This window comes from Lotus japonicus, chromosome 2, assembly GCF_012489685.1.
Source record: "Lotus japonicus ecotype B-129 chromosome 2, LjGifu_v1.2".
In the NCBI taxonomy this organism is placed as follows: Eukaryota; Viridiplantae; Streptophyta; class Magnoliopsida; order Fabales; family Fabaceae; genus Lotus; species Lotus japonicus.
The window spans coordinates 51,223,503-51,239,370 of NC_080042.1; the positions used below are offsets into that span (position 1 = coordinate 51,223,503).

The 15,868-nt window shown below is 38.3% G+C and overlaps 2 protein-coding genes across 6 annotated transcripts; one reads left to right on the top strand and one right to left on the bottom strand.

Moving 5' to 3' along the window:
- Window positions 1–3,339: 3,339 nt before the first annotated feature.
- On the top strand, window positions 3,340–4,898 carry LOC130738248 (60S ribosomal protein L36-3-like). The gene is made up of 4 exons (XM_057590189.1): window positions 3,340–3,387; window positions 3,557–3,663; window positions 4,332–4,531; window positions 4,620–4,898. The coding sequence occupies exons 2-4, from the start codon at window positions 3,562–3,564 to the stop codon at window positions 4,648–4,650; spliced, it is 333 nt and encodes a 110-aa protein (XP_057446172.1). The 5' UTR covers window positions 3,340–3,387; window positions 3,557–3,561; the 3' UTR covers window positions 4,651–4,898.
- A 1,621-nt stretch (window positions 4,899–6,519) lies between these two features.
- LOC130738249 (uncharacterized) lies at window positions 6,520–12,645 on the bottom strand. 5 transcript variants are annotated; one of them, XM_057590194.1, is made up of 12 exons: window positions 12,205–12,644; window positions 11,553–11,639; window positions 11,255–11,386; window positions 10,791–10,909; window positions 10,371–10,673; window positions 9,700–9,788; window positions 9,480–9,583; window positions 9,291–9,390; window positions 8,972–9,047; window positions 8,753–8,867; window positions 8,051–8,582; window positions 6,520–7,326 (listed from the first exon to the last, which is right to left on the bottom strand). In XM_057590194.1, the coding sequence occupies exons 1-12, from the start codon at window positions 12,470–12,472 to the stop codon at window positions 6,834–6,836; spliced, it is 2,418 nt and encodes an 805-aa protein (XP_057446177.1). In that variant the 5' UTR covers window positions 12,473–12,644; the 3' UTR covers window positions 6,520–6,833. The 5 variants fall into 5 exon arrangements, with proteins under 5 accessions (XP_057446177.1, XP_057446174.1, XP_057446175.1 ...); XM_057590191.1 differs by having other exon boundaries at window positions 10,791–11,386; window positions 12,205–12,645; XM_057590192.1 differs by having other exon boundaries at window positions 10,371–10,909.
- Window positions 12,646–15,868: the final 3,223 nt, after the last annotated feature.

Genomic DNA, 15,868 nt, shown 5'->3' on the forward strand with positions numbered 1-15,868 from the left:
TTTATGACATGTCTCCATAAAACAGTACCACGCTCTGACGCAAGTACATTTTGTGTTGTTTGATCCAAAGGCTAGAAGCTCTGTGAACTCCATGCTCCAACGGGCCGCAACGGTTATTTTTCACTCACAAAAGATTCAGAAGTATAAAGGGAAGCAGTGTAGACTTGAGGAGGCATATCTTATGCTCACATGAATTGAGCTTTATGCTCAAATCACTTAAGCGTGAAAAGAAGCCTCAGAGCTCAACCTCAGACATCGATGATATACTTCAATGAACTATCATTCATCATCGTCTGCTTCAACAAGCGTGAAAAGAATACTTGTTGGGAGGAGTTATGTCTAATACTTGTTGGGAGAAGTCCTGTCTAATACTTTGAGGAGTCATGTCTAATACTCGTTGGGAGAAGTCCTGTCTAATACTTGTATGGAGAAGTCCTTGATACTTGCATAGTGAAATCTCGGTTCTGCTGAAGACTGGATGCCGCCCCATCGTTTTGGGGGTGAACCAAGATAAACTGCTGGTGTGCATCGTCTACTTCCCTATACTTACATTTCCGCTGCACCAAACGATATCAATTGTTGTTCCTTTACTATGATTGTCTACATTTTAGCTAATGTATTTGTCTGTGACAAGATGTGGGACCAAGTGTTGTAACATCGTGACTGTGACATTTGTCCCTACGGAGCTGATGTGTGTTTGGATGATTTATTCTAGAAGCTTTGGATTGATTTCGTGATTAACAAGCTAGTCTTGTTGAAGAAGCTTCCGTGTGTTATCTGGAAATATATCAAGAGTAATCAAATCTGCTGAAGAAGATTTGATTTGGTTTAAATCGTAAAGATTATATCTTTTGATGTTCAAATCTTATTAGATAAGATTTGGTGCTGGTTTAAAAAGACTTGTTCAAGATTGGCTTAATTGCAACTTTGGTCCCCGACGTTTACCAATGCCACGATTTTGGTCCCCCACCTAATTTAATTACATGGATGGTCCCCGACGTTGTAGGTCGTGTGCAACGTTAGTCCTACCGTTTATTTCTTAATGGAGGAGACTTACGTGGACGTCTAGTTGGAGAGAAAAAAGAGGTATGAGGAGAGAGGGAATCACGTGAGTATCACGTGAACTCACGTGAACCTTATATGAACCCATTATACCCAAATCTGAAACCCTAGAGATCTAAATCGTGTTACCTTCTTCGTTCTAGGGAGGTCAGGGGTTTGGGTATAATGGGTTCAGATAAGGGTCACGTGATACTCACATGCTTCCCTCTCTCCTCATACCTCCTTTCTCTCTCCAATTGGACGTCCACGTAAGCCTCCTCCATTAAGAAATAAACGGTAGGACTAACGTTGCACACGGCCTACAACGTCGGGGACCATCCATGTAATTAAATTAGGTGGGGGACCAAAATCGTGATATTGGTAAACGTCGGGGACCAAAGTTGCAATTAAGCCTTCCAGATTTAGTCTGATGTGATTGTTTTATTATGTGAACAAATCTTCTGGAGAGAGATTTGTTGCTGGTTTTAGTTTGTGAAGAAAATATGTTTGAGATCAAATCTTTGACAATAAGATTTGTTCCATATTAGTTTTGTGGACTCTATTTTCGTGCAAGCCCATTGAAGATCAAGGCCTGTAGAAGAACGACCATTTAAGGAGGCTGAACCCTAGTTGCTAAGTGTGTGTTGGGCACCCAAGGATTGTGCTTTTAGGGTTGTGTTTTGTGAGTCATTGTTCTGTTATTTTGTACACCACTATACTACCTCCATTGATAATCATATGGAAAAGAGTTGGTTTGCTTAGTTGAGTTGTAATCTCTTCAAATATGTGTTGCTTATTGCAAGTTCAATCACTGTGGCAATGATTGTGAGAGAAAGTGAGAGGGGTTTCTCATACTTAGGCGGAGACCTAAGCAATAAACCACAAGTAGGAATAAGTAGGAAAGGCAGTGAACTGGGGTAGTTCAGTTAAGACCTTTTGTGTACTTGATTCTCTATAATAGTGAATTATCTTTCTCAGGTTGATACCCTACAGATGTAGGTAATGTTGCACCGAACTGGGTTACCAATTCTCTATGTTTTTCTTTATTGTTTTGCTGGTTTAATACAATGTTGCACTTGTGATTTATCTCTTGTACGTTGTGCCAGATGTCCTAGACATTTGGTATAACATCTGTCGTGTGCGTAAAACAGAATTTCATCAACAAAGACAAAATATCCTTCTATCGTTTGGAAATTCCATGATTTGGATGAGCACAATTCAAACCCCCATTTCTTGTGCTACTCTGATCAACTTCAACTCGAGCTCTTAGGTCCCTCATACTTAGGTTGTTCCTCCCCTTCATCAAGGCTCGTAACGCTTAGGTCCTTCGTCAGACCTTTCGTCTGCATGGGCCACTATCATGCCCTCTAGTCTGACTCCTCTGGGCCAATATAGAGCAAGCCCAATTTATAGGGGGATCGCAATGTTATTAAGCTTAGCATATCACAAATAATGTGCATAAATCATGTGTTGATCAACTTATGTCCAGGAACATATTTTAAAAATAACAAAAAAATTCTTTTGGGATCTAAATCTTGGAACAAAAATGATAATTGGCCTCTGAATTTTAAATCCCGAAAAACAAAACTCAAAAGAAGAAAAAAAAGGTTCTGAGGTTTAGTTCCTAGAACATGTTTTAAAAATATTAAAAGGTCTTATGGGTACTAATTCCTGAAACATGTTTGACCTAATTGACCCCTAATTGTGGTTTAAGATCCAGAGTGTATTTTGCTATCCAACCTACTAGAATTAAGATCCCGGAATGTCCCTTACCTAACCGAGAATAAAATCTGGAACGACGAAGCTCTATTGTAATGGCGGAAGCTTCGTCGAGGAGAAACGAATGAGAAGATGAACCATCTTCATACAAGAATAAAGAAAACGAAGATGAAGCAAAAAAAAAAAAACAGACCTCAACAAGATTGATATAGATGATGATTGAAGCTTGCAAATGTTCAAAAGGGTGAAGATGAAGAGGTTCCAAGAGTGAGAGTGAGAGTGAAGCACGAGTATGAGAGCAGGGATAATGAGTGTGAAAGGGAAAGAGAGAAAGAGGAAGAGGGAAAAGTTACTGAGGTTATTTGAAACGAGGGATATTCTTGGGTTTAAAATGTTTGGATACAGGGTGAGAAATTAGTTGGTTGAGTCGTTGATGTGTTAAATTTAACCCATCCAATAATTGTGGCATAGCCCAATTAAACATATGATACGGACCTCAAGGCTCAACCTAATAGTGGATCCAACCCATGACCCGACCCAACAAGAAGCAGGTTCACTTTTCTCTTCAGTGCTATAAAACCGCGAAGCTAACACTCTCAAAACCCTAGCCACAGGTAACCACCGCAGGTAACTACTAAAATCTCTCTACCTTGCTCGCTTCTTCTCGCGATTCCGATCTCTCTGAAGCTTGATTCGATGATTCAATCGTTTCTCGTTGCTCTGAAATTCCTGTTTCAACAGTGGAAAATGGTTGTTTGATTTTTGAATTTGGGGTTTTGTGTTGTTTTTTGAGCAGGGAAAATGGCACCGAAGCAGCCAAGCACTGGTCTTTTTGTTGGGTTGAATAAGGGTCACGTTGTCACCAAGAAGGAGTTGGCTCCACGCCCCTCTGATCGCAAAGGGGTATGTTTTGAATTTTGGGTCATGAGTTCTGTTAGCTTGTTGTTTGCTCGGTTCAGATTCTGAATTTTCAATTGATACAAGTAGTGACAATACTGAAAATAATTTAAATATAGTCTCTGTTGTTGTTGTGTGTTCAGATTTTGCTTTATGTTTGGATTTTATGAGATACTTTGTCTGATTCCAGTTTTAAGTTTATTGGATTTCTTATTAGGAGATATAGATCATTTTGTGACTGCACTAGTGTAAAATGCACAACATAAAGAAAGGATTTGAGAATTAGATAATGTGATCTGAGTTGTAGAATGTTGCTCGCACTTGGATGTTCAAACCTTTGTTTGTTGTTCTTTGGTTTACAACTTAGACCAACTTGTTTAAATTTTTAGACTGACAAACAGCAGTTCTATTTGTCATAAAGGTTTCATGAAATATGGCGTAGCCCTGTTACTTGTCTTTGTGTTGCTACAAATAATATTCGTAAGCCAGTGCTAAAGTAAGCTTAATGTTTGATGATTTGAAGCATATATGTGCTGTAATGTTTTAAAATGATGGTGGATAAAAGATGTCAGTACGGGAGTGAAGGAGATTATCCAAGGGGACTACTTCTGTTGGTCTAATTTTGTTTTTTGATGTTTTTCCACTTGCTTATCAAATTATGTTGTCTTAAACAGAAAACAAGCAAAAGGGTGCACTTTGTAAGGAGCCTCATCCGTGAAGTTGCTGGGTTTGCACCTTATGAGAAGCGTATAACTGAGTTGCTGAAGGTTGGAAAAGATAAGAGGGCACTTAAAGTTGCCAAGAGAAAGCTCGGAACTCACAAACGCGCAAAGCGAAAGCGTGAGGAGATGTCCAATGTTCTCCGAAAGATGAGGTTGGTGTTTACTCTTTGCGTGCCATTTGTTTCATTGACCTTATCATTGCCTCATTGGAGTGAACTTATGTTTTTCAATTCTGTGCAGGGCTGGTGGAGCTGGTGATAAGAAGAAGTAAGATTGTCTATTTCATTTCAGTTTTACAGAATGTACCAATGTTCAAAAAGACAAGCTGTCAAAGTTTTGTTTGGTTCATTTATTTTGTCTGCTTTACATCTAGAGATGTCTTGTTTTGACTCTGATTTTATGGGGAGTACCATTGGTTTCTTTTGCGTAGAGATGTCTTGTTTAGACTCTGATTTGTTGAAACGTTAAACTGGTTTATTTTGCATTTTACTAGAGCTGAGATTAATCCTTTGAGAACAACATTGCATTTGCCAATCTCACAAAAACATTTCCCATGTTATATTTAGTTATTTTGGACCAATTTTATGCATAGTACAACACCAAGTACCGGGTTGTAGCAATACAGGGCCATGTATGCCTTGAGGGAAATTGCATTCAACTATATATTTATCCTATTTTGATAATTCATGAGTTTGGATAATTCAAACTGTGAAGATTCTTGATTAGTCGCCGCAAATTGCAGTATTGGAGAGTTAAGAATGGTAATATTAAAATATTGATCATGAATATATTGGCTAGTTGACTGTTGTAAGCTTAAACAACCCTCCTTTACCTACCTGGCTTGAGATTTATCCAAGCACAGCCGCAGTTCTATAGTAGTTATTTCATATACCATTCCCGGTCACCAGTTTTTCTGGAAAGGTGTTTTTCTGAAACTGTAAATATTGACAAATATTGTTAAGCTACTTATTTAAAGGCCTTGTGTACATCTTGAAGAACTTACAAGTTTTTTCTGAAAAGGTAAATATTGTAAAATGCTGTTAAGCTACTTATTTAAATGCCCTTTCTGTAACCAATTAAAGCTACTTATTTAAATCTCTCTTCTACATCTTGAAGAACTTCGACAATCATATAATGATCAGCTCGTCACACATTTAAGCAAATTCATTTACTTCAAGCATCTAAAAGCACGAGGGCTAATTAAAGGCACTTACATCAACTACCAAAGATACATAACATACTACAATATATAGCATGTTCAATTGTTCATTTAATAACTAAAAAATCAAATTAACAAAGGCAGGGTAAACAATAAATCAAATAAACTCTTTTCTTCACCACCCACATCCCGTTCACTTGGTCTAAGCTAGTATCTATTTAGTGAAATTTTGTTTCTTTGTCTCTCTTTGCCTTTTCCTTTTGTCATATCCAGTCCGCGTTACAACTATGTTCAACCATTTGTTGCACAAAACGTAGACAAGGAAGACAAAGTGCATATTCATGAGAAGGCAGAGGGTCACAGCTAAAAATTTAAACAGAGTGAGAAGAGAAGAGAGGTGGAGGAAGTTGTGTGGGGTTCATGTTCGAAGAGAGGAGGTAGGGGTGGTGGCAGAGATGACTTCCAGGAACAAAAAGGAAAATGAAAAAAAAGACAAATAGGTAAGATGAAGGGAGAAGTGAAGAAGGGGTGAGGTAGAAAAAGAGAAAGGATAGACTCAGTAGAGAGAGGGAAGATGTTGGGCATAAAAACAGGGAGAAGTGAAGAAGGGGTGAGGTAGAAAAAGAGAAAGGATAGACTCAGTAGAGAGAGGGAAGACACCTCATGTGGGTAACCTCCCCCATTAGGAGGAGAGAAGCAGGGGAGGTCTGAATGCTACCACCCACGCGCTGCTCGGCATAGAAATTTACTGTCAAACCTTAATCAAGTTTTTTCTCTTTAGATAAGGCTGACGAATGAAAAGACACCATACACCGCAATACAAACCCTTATAATGAAGTTAAACGTTGGGGTACTTATAGTAACATACTTTAAATAGCACCTCACAAAAGAGAGCCTTAGAGTGTTTAGTATGGACGAGAGAAATTTCACACCCAATCTAAGTTTAACAAACATACCCTATATGACAATTGGTACCCAGGATGCTTAAAAAAAAAGTTGTCCTTTGGTTTTATTTTTCTATCTTTACATAATCGATTGCAGACAACTGAGTAATAAAGGCACCATGTTACAGGTTATTTTATTCCTCAACTACAATTATATCTAGTTTCAATTATACAAACATAGCTCCACATGATTTACGAAAGGCAGTTTTAGAAGTTAGAACTGCCAAAATTCCCGCATCCGTGTGTGTTGTCTCTGTTGAAGCACTGGAAAAAGAAACTCAAACTAGAGCTCTGGCCAATCAAACAGCCAATAAGCATTGAAAAAATATAGGAGGGGCAGAGTAGGAGAGATCAGGTCTTGAACTTTTGGGTGATTTTCTCAACTCCTTCCCTGCAATCACCAGCAACTCGCTTTGCACCTTCTTTGATAGTAAATCCAAATTCAAGGGCACTCTGCTGCAACTCAGTGGCTGACTTACCTGCCTTTGAGATGACAGCTTCTCCTAATTCTTCAGTCTGTTTTCCTGTTTTGGATGCCCATTCCCTCATTTTCGATATGTATAGGGAAATGATGTGGATGATTTTGTCAATTATATCTCTAGACTTTCCTCTGATATCTGCACCCATTTTTTTGAGCTTGTCCAATAAACTTTCAGCCCTACCAACCGTTCCTTGAGCTGAGAACTGCTCTCCAGCATTGAGCCATGTAACTTCGGCAGAGGCCTCCTTGCGGAGATCATCGTCGACCACCACTTTGATTCCATGCCTCTCCCAACGATCTCTAGCCTCCTCTAAGGCTCTTGCTTGTTCTCTTACTCTTTTGGCCTCATCCTCTGCCCAAGCCCTGAGTCCAATAATAACATATATTTAAAACCACTTAAGCAGGTTCTAATAAGCAAAGAACAATAATTTTATTACTGGACTACAGAAATGAGATTTTCTGAAGTATTTGCATAACTGGGATAAGAAACAACTATCAGAAGACCTTGTAGGACTTACTATATAAGCAGCGCTAACAATGTTAGCATAAAAGTTTCAAGTAGATCTAATATAAAATGTGCACTAAAAGTACAATTGGAAGCGGTTAATATAGAAAATAACAGTTGCATAAAAAAGGCAAGAAACAGCAGAAAGGAACACACATGCGGTGATCATTTGTCTAATCGACAAATGATTGGTGTCGAGAAGAGTTGTAGTTAGTTTTAATTTTCTTACTTCATTAATTCATTTATTTCCAGACATGAGCAATTATGAGCAAGAGCATATCGCAGTAACAACCCTGGTTGCAGCCATGTCATGCTGTGAGCGATTAGCTCATTGGCTTGATTTTCTAATTTTTAGAAATATTAAAACCTGCCACATTTCTGTTTAATTTTGATATTTTGCTAAATGGGAGCTAGATGTAAGGAATCATTGTTAAACTCAATCCTACCCCACGAGAAAAAGTGAATAAAAAAAATTCATTGGCCGGGTTCATGCATCATCTCTTCTTTTACCATTCCTGTGGAACAAAAATTGAAATCAATACAAAAATATTTAGTTGCCTTTGAGAAATTATATGATTTTACCTGGCCATGGACAAGGCTTTTCGTTCAACCTCTAGCTCATACTGTAAACGGGCAATCTCACTGTTTTCAACTTCAGCTTGCTCCCGAAGTTTTCTAATCCTCTCTTTTTCATATGCTATTTCTACCTTGTTATTCATTAGGCTTTCTAATTCATCCTGAACCTCATGCCTTAACTTTGAAAAAACCTCCATTTCTGATTCAATAGCAGCACGTTCTTTAACCAAGGCAACATTATCTTCTTCTCTCTCAGCTCTTAACCTTTCCAACTCGAGTCTTGTCTCTTCAGCCATCCTTTCAATAGTATCAATCTTTTCCCTCTCCATGAGGAGCTCCTGCTCAAAACTTGCATTGATATCCTTCTCAACTTGAGCTACTAAAGCACTATGTGCAGTAACGGCATTTTCAGCCATAGATTCTGCTTCAATGCGTGCAAGCTCTTCACTAACTATGTCAGAAGCATCTCCAGTAGCAAGGGCAATAGCTGCTTGGGCTTTTGTTACTGGTTTATCAGGCTGGAACAATCGGGTATAACCTTTGATACCACCCCACGACACACACAAAAAAATATATTAAAAGTGAGTAAAAACCAAAAGCAGATTAGAAAATATCTGGGAGAAAAGACGGAACAGCAAATATTATAAAAACTCACTATCAACATATGGTCAAATATTTCAAAAGATCTACAATGAGAATGTAACTCACCAAATGCTAGTGCTATTATTCCCTGGTCCCTAGCAGACAGGTCGGCTACTAGTGCAGGGCATGCATTAGGATGTATCTTATCAGTGTCGATAAAACCAGAAAGTTGGTACAGCATCTGCCCATCGGTCATTGGATTTGATAAATACATTCATCAGTTCAATGCAGTTAGAATTAAGAAAATAACTTAAGCATATCAGACAAAGCAACACGGTGAACAACCTTTCTGTCAGCTTCAGGAAGCTGTCGTTTCTCTAGGGCCATTTTCCAACTAACAAGATCCTGACGTGATAAAGGGCTGCAGAAATTAATACAGGTGAGAATGGGGATCACAATTATGGTTAATGCCATAAATAGTTGCGAGCACATCTCAAACAGAAGGAAATGCAATTATGCACTATCTATAAAAAAAATATGAATATTGCAAATCCTTTTTACAAAAAAAAAAGGAGAATTGCAATAATTTTTAATGATGACAGCACTGCTGCAGTGAAGAAAAAAGTAGCCACAAATCAGATAACCAAATTTACTAAGAACATACCTTTCAGGAGAGAAGTAAACTGGGCTATCATCTTCATCAGAAGGTAACTGTATATCACGTCTTGAAAGCCTGCTTTCAATAAGCCCAGCTTCTGCCAAGCCTGAAAATCAATATTCTTTAGACATGATTACATGAATTCATATATGAAGAGTTTGTATAATTAAAATGATAATCAAGTCTTTTTCTGACCTTGAATGGAAGAAAAATCAGGATCCTCAGGGGTGATATCATCAAATGCGAGCTCAGTAACATTGCCTATGTACATGGCAGGATAGACTTTTGAAATTGTGCTCCTAAAAAGTTAACAAAAAGGCACATGTAATACCATATATTACATGCGTAATAAAGATTTACCTTGTTCACATCTTGTTATTCAAACCACATGCATAAACAAGAAATAAACTACTACCTCGAAAGAGCACTGCTAGCAGACACCAACCAGCGAGCATATTCACGACGTGTGCACAAATCACCAGGTTGAACATCAGGCTCAATGACCTGAGGATGTAACAAATTTCAAGTGAACAATAACAGCCTTCCGAATGAATCTAAATATCATAAATTAACAAATATCCAAACTAAATCAGGGATATTTTAATGAAGAATAAGGTTCCATGCACATCTTTCAGCTTTCAGTAGTTCATAAATTGCACACATTTTGCTTTACAAAAACAGTGCTCGACCTAGTACCCCTTCAATGAAATCGAGAATTAAGCTAAAAGATATTGTCAATCTTAGTTGCTTTCATGGTTTTTGCAACAGCAAGATAGATTATTCATTTCAGCAAATCTTTGTTGATAAGAAATAATGCAGCTTAGCAACACATCACAGAGAACCAATACAGCTCAAGTCTAAGTGAAATTCATGGTAACTTTGGGGATTTTGTATCAAGGCATTTGTACTTAACTCAACTTCAGAAAATTTGGGTTAGAATTATTTTATAATTCTTGAGGTTATATGTTGGGTGAAATTTAATTAAGCAGAATAGATATAAAAATCAAGCAGTGTTAAAAAAAATTGAACTACAAACTCACAGTATTATAGTAATCTTGATACATGTGAATGGAAACAAATAATTACCTTTAAAACTTGCAATGCAGCTAGTGCTTGCCCCTGAACCTGATCAACAGCTGCAGGAACCAAAACTTTTCCAGGAAGCACATGTAAAGCTGTGGAAACTACTGATGGAGCAGGAATGCCGGGAGCAGAGAAAAGGGATCCAGAAATTGGAGATTCAGATCTAACTTTATTAATTTCATTTATATCATTTCTAACCTCATTTTCCAATGAATTGGTTGATGATGAGTCTAATGATTTTCCAAACAGGTCATTTCCAGGAATATTCTCCTCTTTGAAGGATGACTTATTTCCCTCAGATGAGACCTGTGGAATTTTGTTGGGGTCAATGTTTTCTTTATTTGAAGCTGGTAGAATATTCTCTTGAGAATCTTCAGTAGAAAACTTAGGATCTGAAATTCTGTTATTTGACTCGGGACTGACCATGATATTAGCGATTTCAGTCTCATTACTAGAACTTCTACTGCCATCTGAACTGGTTATTTCATCCTGCTGCTCATTATCAACATGTAGTGGCTTAGCATCATTGTTGGGCATGTTTCCTGGTTCAACATTGATTTCTTTAACATCAGCAGTAGATTCTGCTGCATCTAAAGAAGGGTTACTATCAACATCTCTAAACCCAAAAACATTAAAAGAATTAAGAGTATTTTCAGATTCAAGTGCCATTGGGCTTTCACTGGAAACAACTAAATCGCCATCAAGAGCTGACTCATGCTGTAAGTCTCCTTGAACAGATATATGTTCAGTGGCATCATCATTGCCATTGGAGGTTTTATCATAAATCAACTGGGATCCTATATCAGAATCATCAACAACTCTATAGTCACTGTGAATATTATCAGACTCCGGAGATGAGTAATCCCTGGATGATATATCTATCTGACCTTCCATTATACCATTTCCTTGCTCCACCTTGTTGTCAGCACGTACTTGTTCTGCGACTTCATCATCATGGTCATCAGAAGACACAAGTGCCTCCTGCTGTGCAGTCAAGGCCTTCATTTGTTGCTCCGGTCCTGTATCCAGTCACACATATTCCCATTTCCAACAGAGAAATTTCGTTAAGCGCGCAGAAGGGAAATCAGTTCACATTCAAATGCAGGAAATCCAGCCACGCCCAACCTCCCCACTAATTAAAATTCATCGATTATCACATAAGAGAGGCAAGCATAGATTACTTACTGGAAGCAGTTCGTTTTCCAAGAGATGAGGCAGCAAATGTAAGCCCTGTAAGAAGAAGAATTCCAGCTACACCTACTCCCACAACCCCTGAAAGCAAGCTACTTTAAAAGTGTTACTAAGTAGTGTGGAATTGCTACCACTATCAATTAACAAAAAAATAACACAATCTCTTTAGCAACTCTCATCCAATGAAATGAATGTCTCAAACTCCAATCCATGTTAGTTCACTTTGTTAATACTATCCAATAACCTAATCAAAATCAAGTCCAGTCATGCATGAAAGACTATCAAGCTTCATATTTTCCTCAATAAAAAATCAAGTCCAGTCATACAATTCTAATGCTGATTCTGAAATAAAAAATGGAAAGTTCTTATTGGATGTATAACCTTTAATTATGCTTTTTCAATAAATACTGTTCCATTTCTTAATTGCCTAATAGTAGGACACAATCACACAAATAATAATCATGAATCATGATAATTTTCAAATTGAAAAAGAAATTCAATGAACATACTTCACTCCACAATTTGGATATCTCAAGTAATGTTATAAACTTGAATAAAACAGATAAAATTTCACCCAAAAGAATCAAAATAAAACAGATAATGAGCATTCTTTAACAAGAACTAGAATTTCAAGAACCATACTCACCTCCATATGATTCCTTCTTCTTGGGGGTGTTGGGCTGCTCCGCTTCTGCGGATTCGGACCAGCCGGAGAACCCATCGGCGGCGTTAGAACCGGACCCAGACAATTCAGAGCCGTTACCGGTTTGCGCAGCAGCGCGGAGTGGGCGGAGGAGGCGAGGGTTGAGGTGGTTGGGAAGGCGCAAGCGTTGAGCAACGGGGAATTTGGGGCCATTGAAGGCCCATCGGAGCTGGAGAGAGGTGGGGGAGCACGTGGGGGCGATGGAAGCCATTGAAGGTTGCTGCGAAGGAAGAGAGAGAAAGCGTAGTGAGTGTGAGTGTGCGAGTGTAATTGAGGTGAAGTGAAGGCAGAATGGTGGGATGTTCTCTCTTCTTGCTCGAACTCTTTCCTTGCTCAACTTTCTTGAATTAAGTTTGGGTTTACGGTGTGTTTGGATTGGAATCAAGAAGAATGGAGGAATGAAATCAAATTACTATGTTTTATTGTTTAAATTTGTTAAAAAGAGTTTAATTACTATGCAATTATAATTTTGAAAAACATACAAATTAAATCCTTGTTAAAAAGTGATGGAATGGAATACAATGGAATCAATTCCACTTCTATGGCATTTATATCCCTTATTTTTCTCCATTCCCAATTTGGGGATAAGATGGAATCCATGATTGTTCATCCTTATTTTTTGATATTTCACATAAGATATTGATAATTTTTTTATACTCATGCGCGAGGCAAACCAAGTTGCGAATTGTTTGACTAATATGACTCACTATCTAGAGTTGGGTACTAATGTCCATGATGATCCTCCACCTAGCGGTATATATCCATGATGACCCTCTTCCTAGCGGTAGGAACTTAATGCTTTTTTATTACACGGGTGCTGCTTACCCGAGGTCGTTTCGTGTGTAGTTTCCGGGTTTAGTCCCTCATAATAAAATAAATAAAGGTAATATAGAAATAAAAATGTATATTTCATTCATTCTGTGTCCACAATCCAAGCCATGAAGTGATATCTTTTATTCTATTTCATCATAAGATACCCAAATAGTGATGGTATTTTGTGATCATTTCATTCTTTTCCACTTCATGATCTATTTCATTTCATTTTACCTTTTTCCATAATTTCAAACATAAGACAAATATATAATTTATCTTAGGGTCTGTTTTGGTATATTTTATAGTATAAGGTTTGATAGTATAATGTTTGATTGTATTAAGTCTGAGAGTATTAGGTCTAATAAAAAATTATAACTATACAACGTTTGATCATAACTGTATAACTGATCATTTCGTTTAAATTAATATAAACCTATGTTTCGTAAAATATTAAATAATTATATAAATTATAAAAATGAGGAGGTGTTAGTAGGTGGTAAAGATAGCAGTGATGGAGGGTGGAGGTTGCGGTGGTGGCTGTAGAGGTGGCAGTGGTGATGTTAAGTGGTGGCGGCGATGAAGGGAGGTGGTGTGGCGGTAGTGGTGGTGGTGGGTCGTGGTGGTGGCGATGACAACGACAGTGGAGGGTGGTGGTGTTAGATGGTGATGGTGATGATGGTAGCGGCGGTGGCAGTGGCGGTAGGTGGTGGCAGCGGTGGAAGTGGTGATAGCAATAGCGTCAATGACGGTGGTGGTAGTGGTGGAAGCGGCAGTAGTGGCAACGAAGGTGGAGGGTGGTGGAAATGGTGATAAAGACACTTGTTTCCCTCTTAGTCTTGAGAGTAAACACACCGTTTAATAAGGGTGTGTTAAGAACTTATGTAAGCACTTGTATCAATAAGTTTCATATAAACACTTATTCATAACTAAATTTGAGAAGGTTATTCAAATAATATAGGTGGATATAAGGTTTTATTCATATGAAACTTATGAAAATAAGTATAAATAGAATATAAGTTGTTTACTCTCAAGAACACTTGCATTAACATTTATTTTATAAGACTTGTTTGGTATACCGTATTAGGCATGATAGTATAAGATTGTACAATATATTATAGACTTATCCATTGTGTTGGTGTTAACATTGTATTGTACAAACTTTTACATAAATCTCCTCTTATAAATTAAAATGATGGATTATTTAATCCACCATATAGATGATGGATAAGGCATAATAATATTTAATCCACTACCACCACGCTCCACCACCGCCACCACCACCCTCCACCTCCACCCCTGTCGTCGCCGCCTCAACCACCACCCTCCATTACTGTCACCATCGTTGTTGCTGCCATCACCATCTTTATCACCAATTGTAGGTTGAGATTGGATCAAGGGTAGAAGTGGAGAGCAAATGCAGTGGATTGAGCTTGTAATGATGGAGACATTGTGATTTGGTTTCCCCTCAAATAACCTTGATGTGTAGACGAGGTATTGAACGAAGGAGTTCTTAAGTTTGTAGATCTTACCTTCTTGTAGGCTCTGAGAGCAAAGTCGAGATCTGGCAGAATAATATCATCGTCATCTTCATCTTCATCATCAAGTTCTCCAATTACTCGTCGTTTGGCGTACCGTGGCACAAACGATTGGTTTCCTGAAGACGTCTAAACCTCCTTTTGATTCAGCCTTGAGGATGGTTCTAGTTGAATTAGTGGAGTTTGGGATGGTTGTAATGAGACATTGGTAGAAGATGCTCGACGAGATCTATTTCTTCTGGGAATAGCCTGAGGTTTGAAAAGAGGAGCTCTACCAGACGATATTTTGAGGGAAGGCTGAGCAGGCCTTTGAGGCTCCTCAACAGGCATTTCCAAGTTCTTGCCAGAATTTGTGATCACACTTCTAACCTTCAGTGCCATGGGCAAATTGTCTTCCTTCTCTTTCCCTTTTCCTCGGTCTTCAGTCATCTTCCTTTTCTTCTCCTTTAATCGAAACTTCTCTGGGACAATAAAATCATCGAAAGTTATCTTCATACTCTGAACTTCTAAGATCTCGAAGGGAGCGGGCCAAACCATATCGTCATCGAAACGATCATCAGCCTCTAGATAGGAACCCATAAGGCATTTTATTTTCTATCATTGTTGTGATGAGATATCCAAACAACAAATGTCCTTGCAGTCTGGTCAAAAATTTGATTATGAAACCCCATATGACATAGGCAGGACATACCTTGGTCCTATTTAGAAACTTGTATAGGGTGTATTGTGCATGTTGATCAACATGTTTCAATGCACCCTCCTTTGGCAAGATGACCTTGCTAATCACAACATAAGCAAACTTTAGTTCATCCACTAAGTTGCCTGTGTTAGTGGAAGTTTTTTCCCCTGACTCTTTCCAGATGCAGTTGTAGTCAGTGAACTTGGATTTCCATCCATTTGAGTATCGTTATCCATTTTTTAGGTCCACATTAAGAGCGGCGGCTATCTCATGAATAGTGAAGGTAGTGATGACATTGTTCACCCTGGTGGTGATAGTTCTACTCATCTTCATCCTTGCATAGTCATAAAATTCCTTTAATAAAGGAATCTCCACTTCCCTTTGAGCAATAGTGTAAAATGTTTCCCAGTCATGATGGAACATATCTTCGACTCCGGGGAGCTTGACATGGATATAGAGTTCCAGGTCAATGTAGCGAGGTGAGACAATTGAGCAATCTCCCAGTTTGTGAACAATTGGTGCCTCAATTTCCTCAACACGAGCACATCTCTGGGCAGCAATGTGTTCAACCCGAGCACTA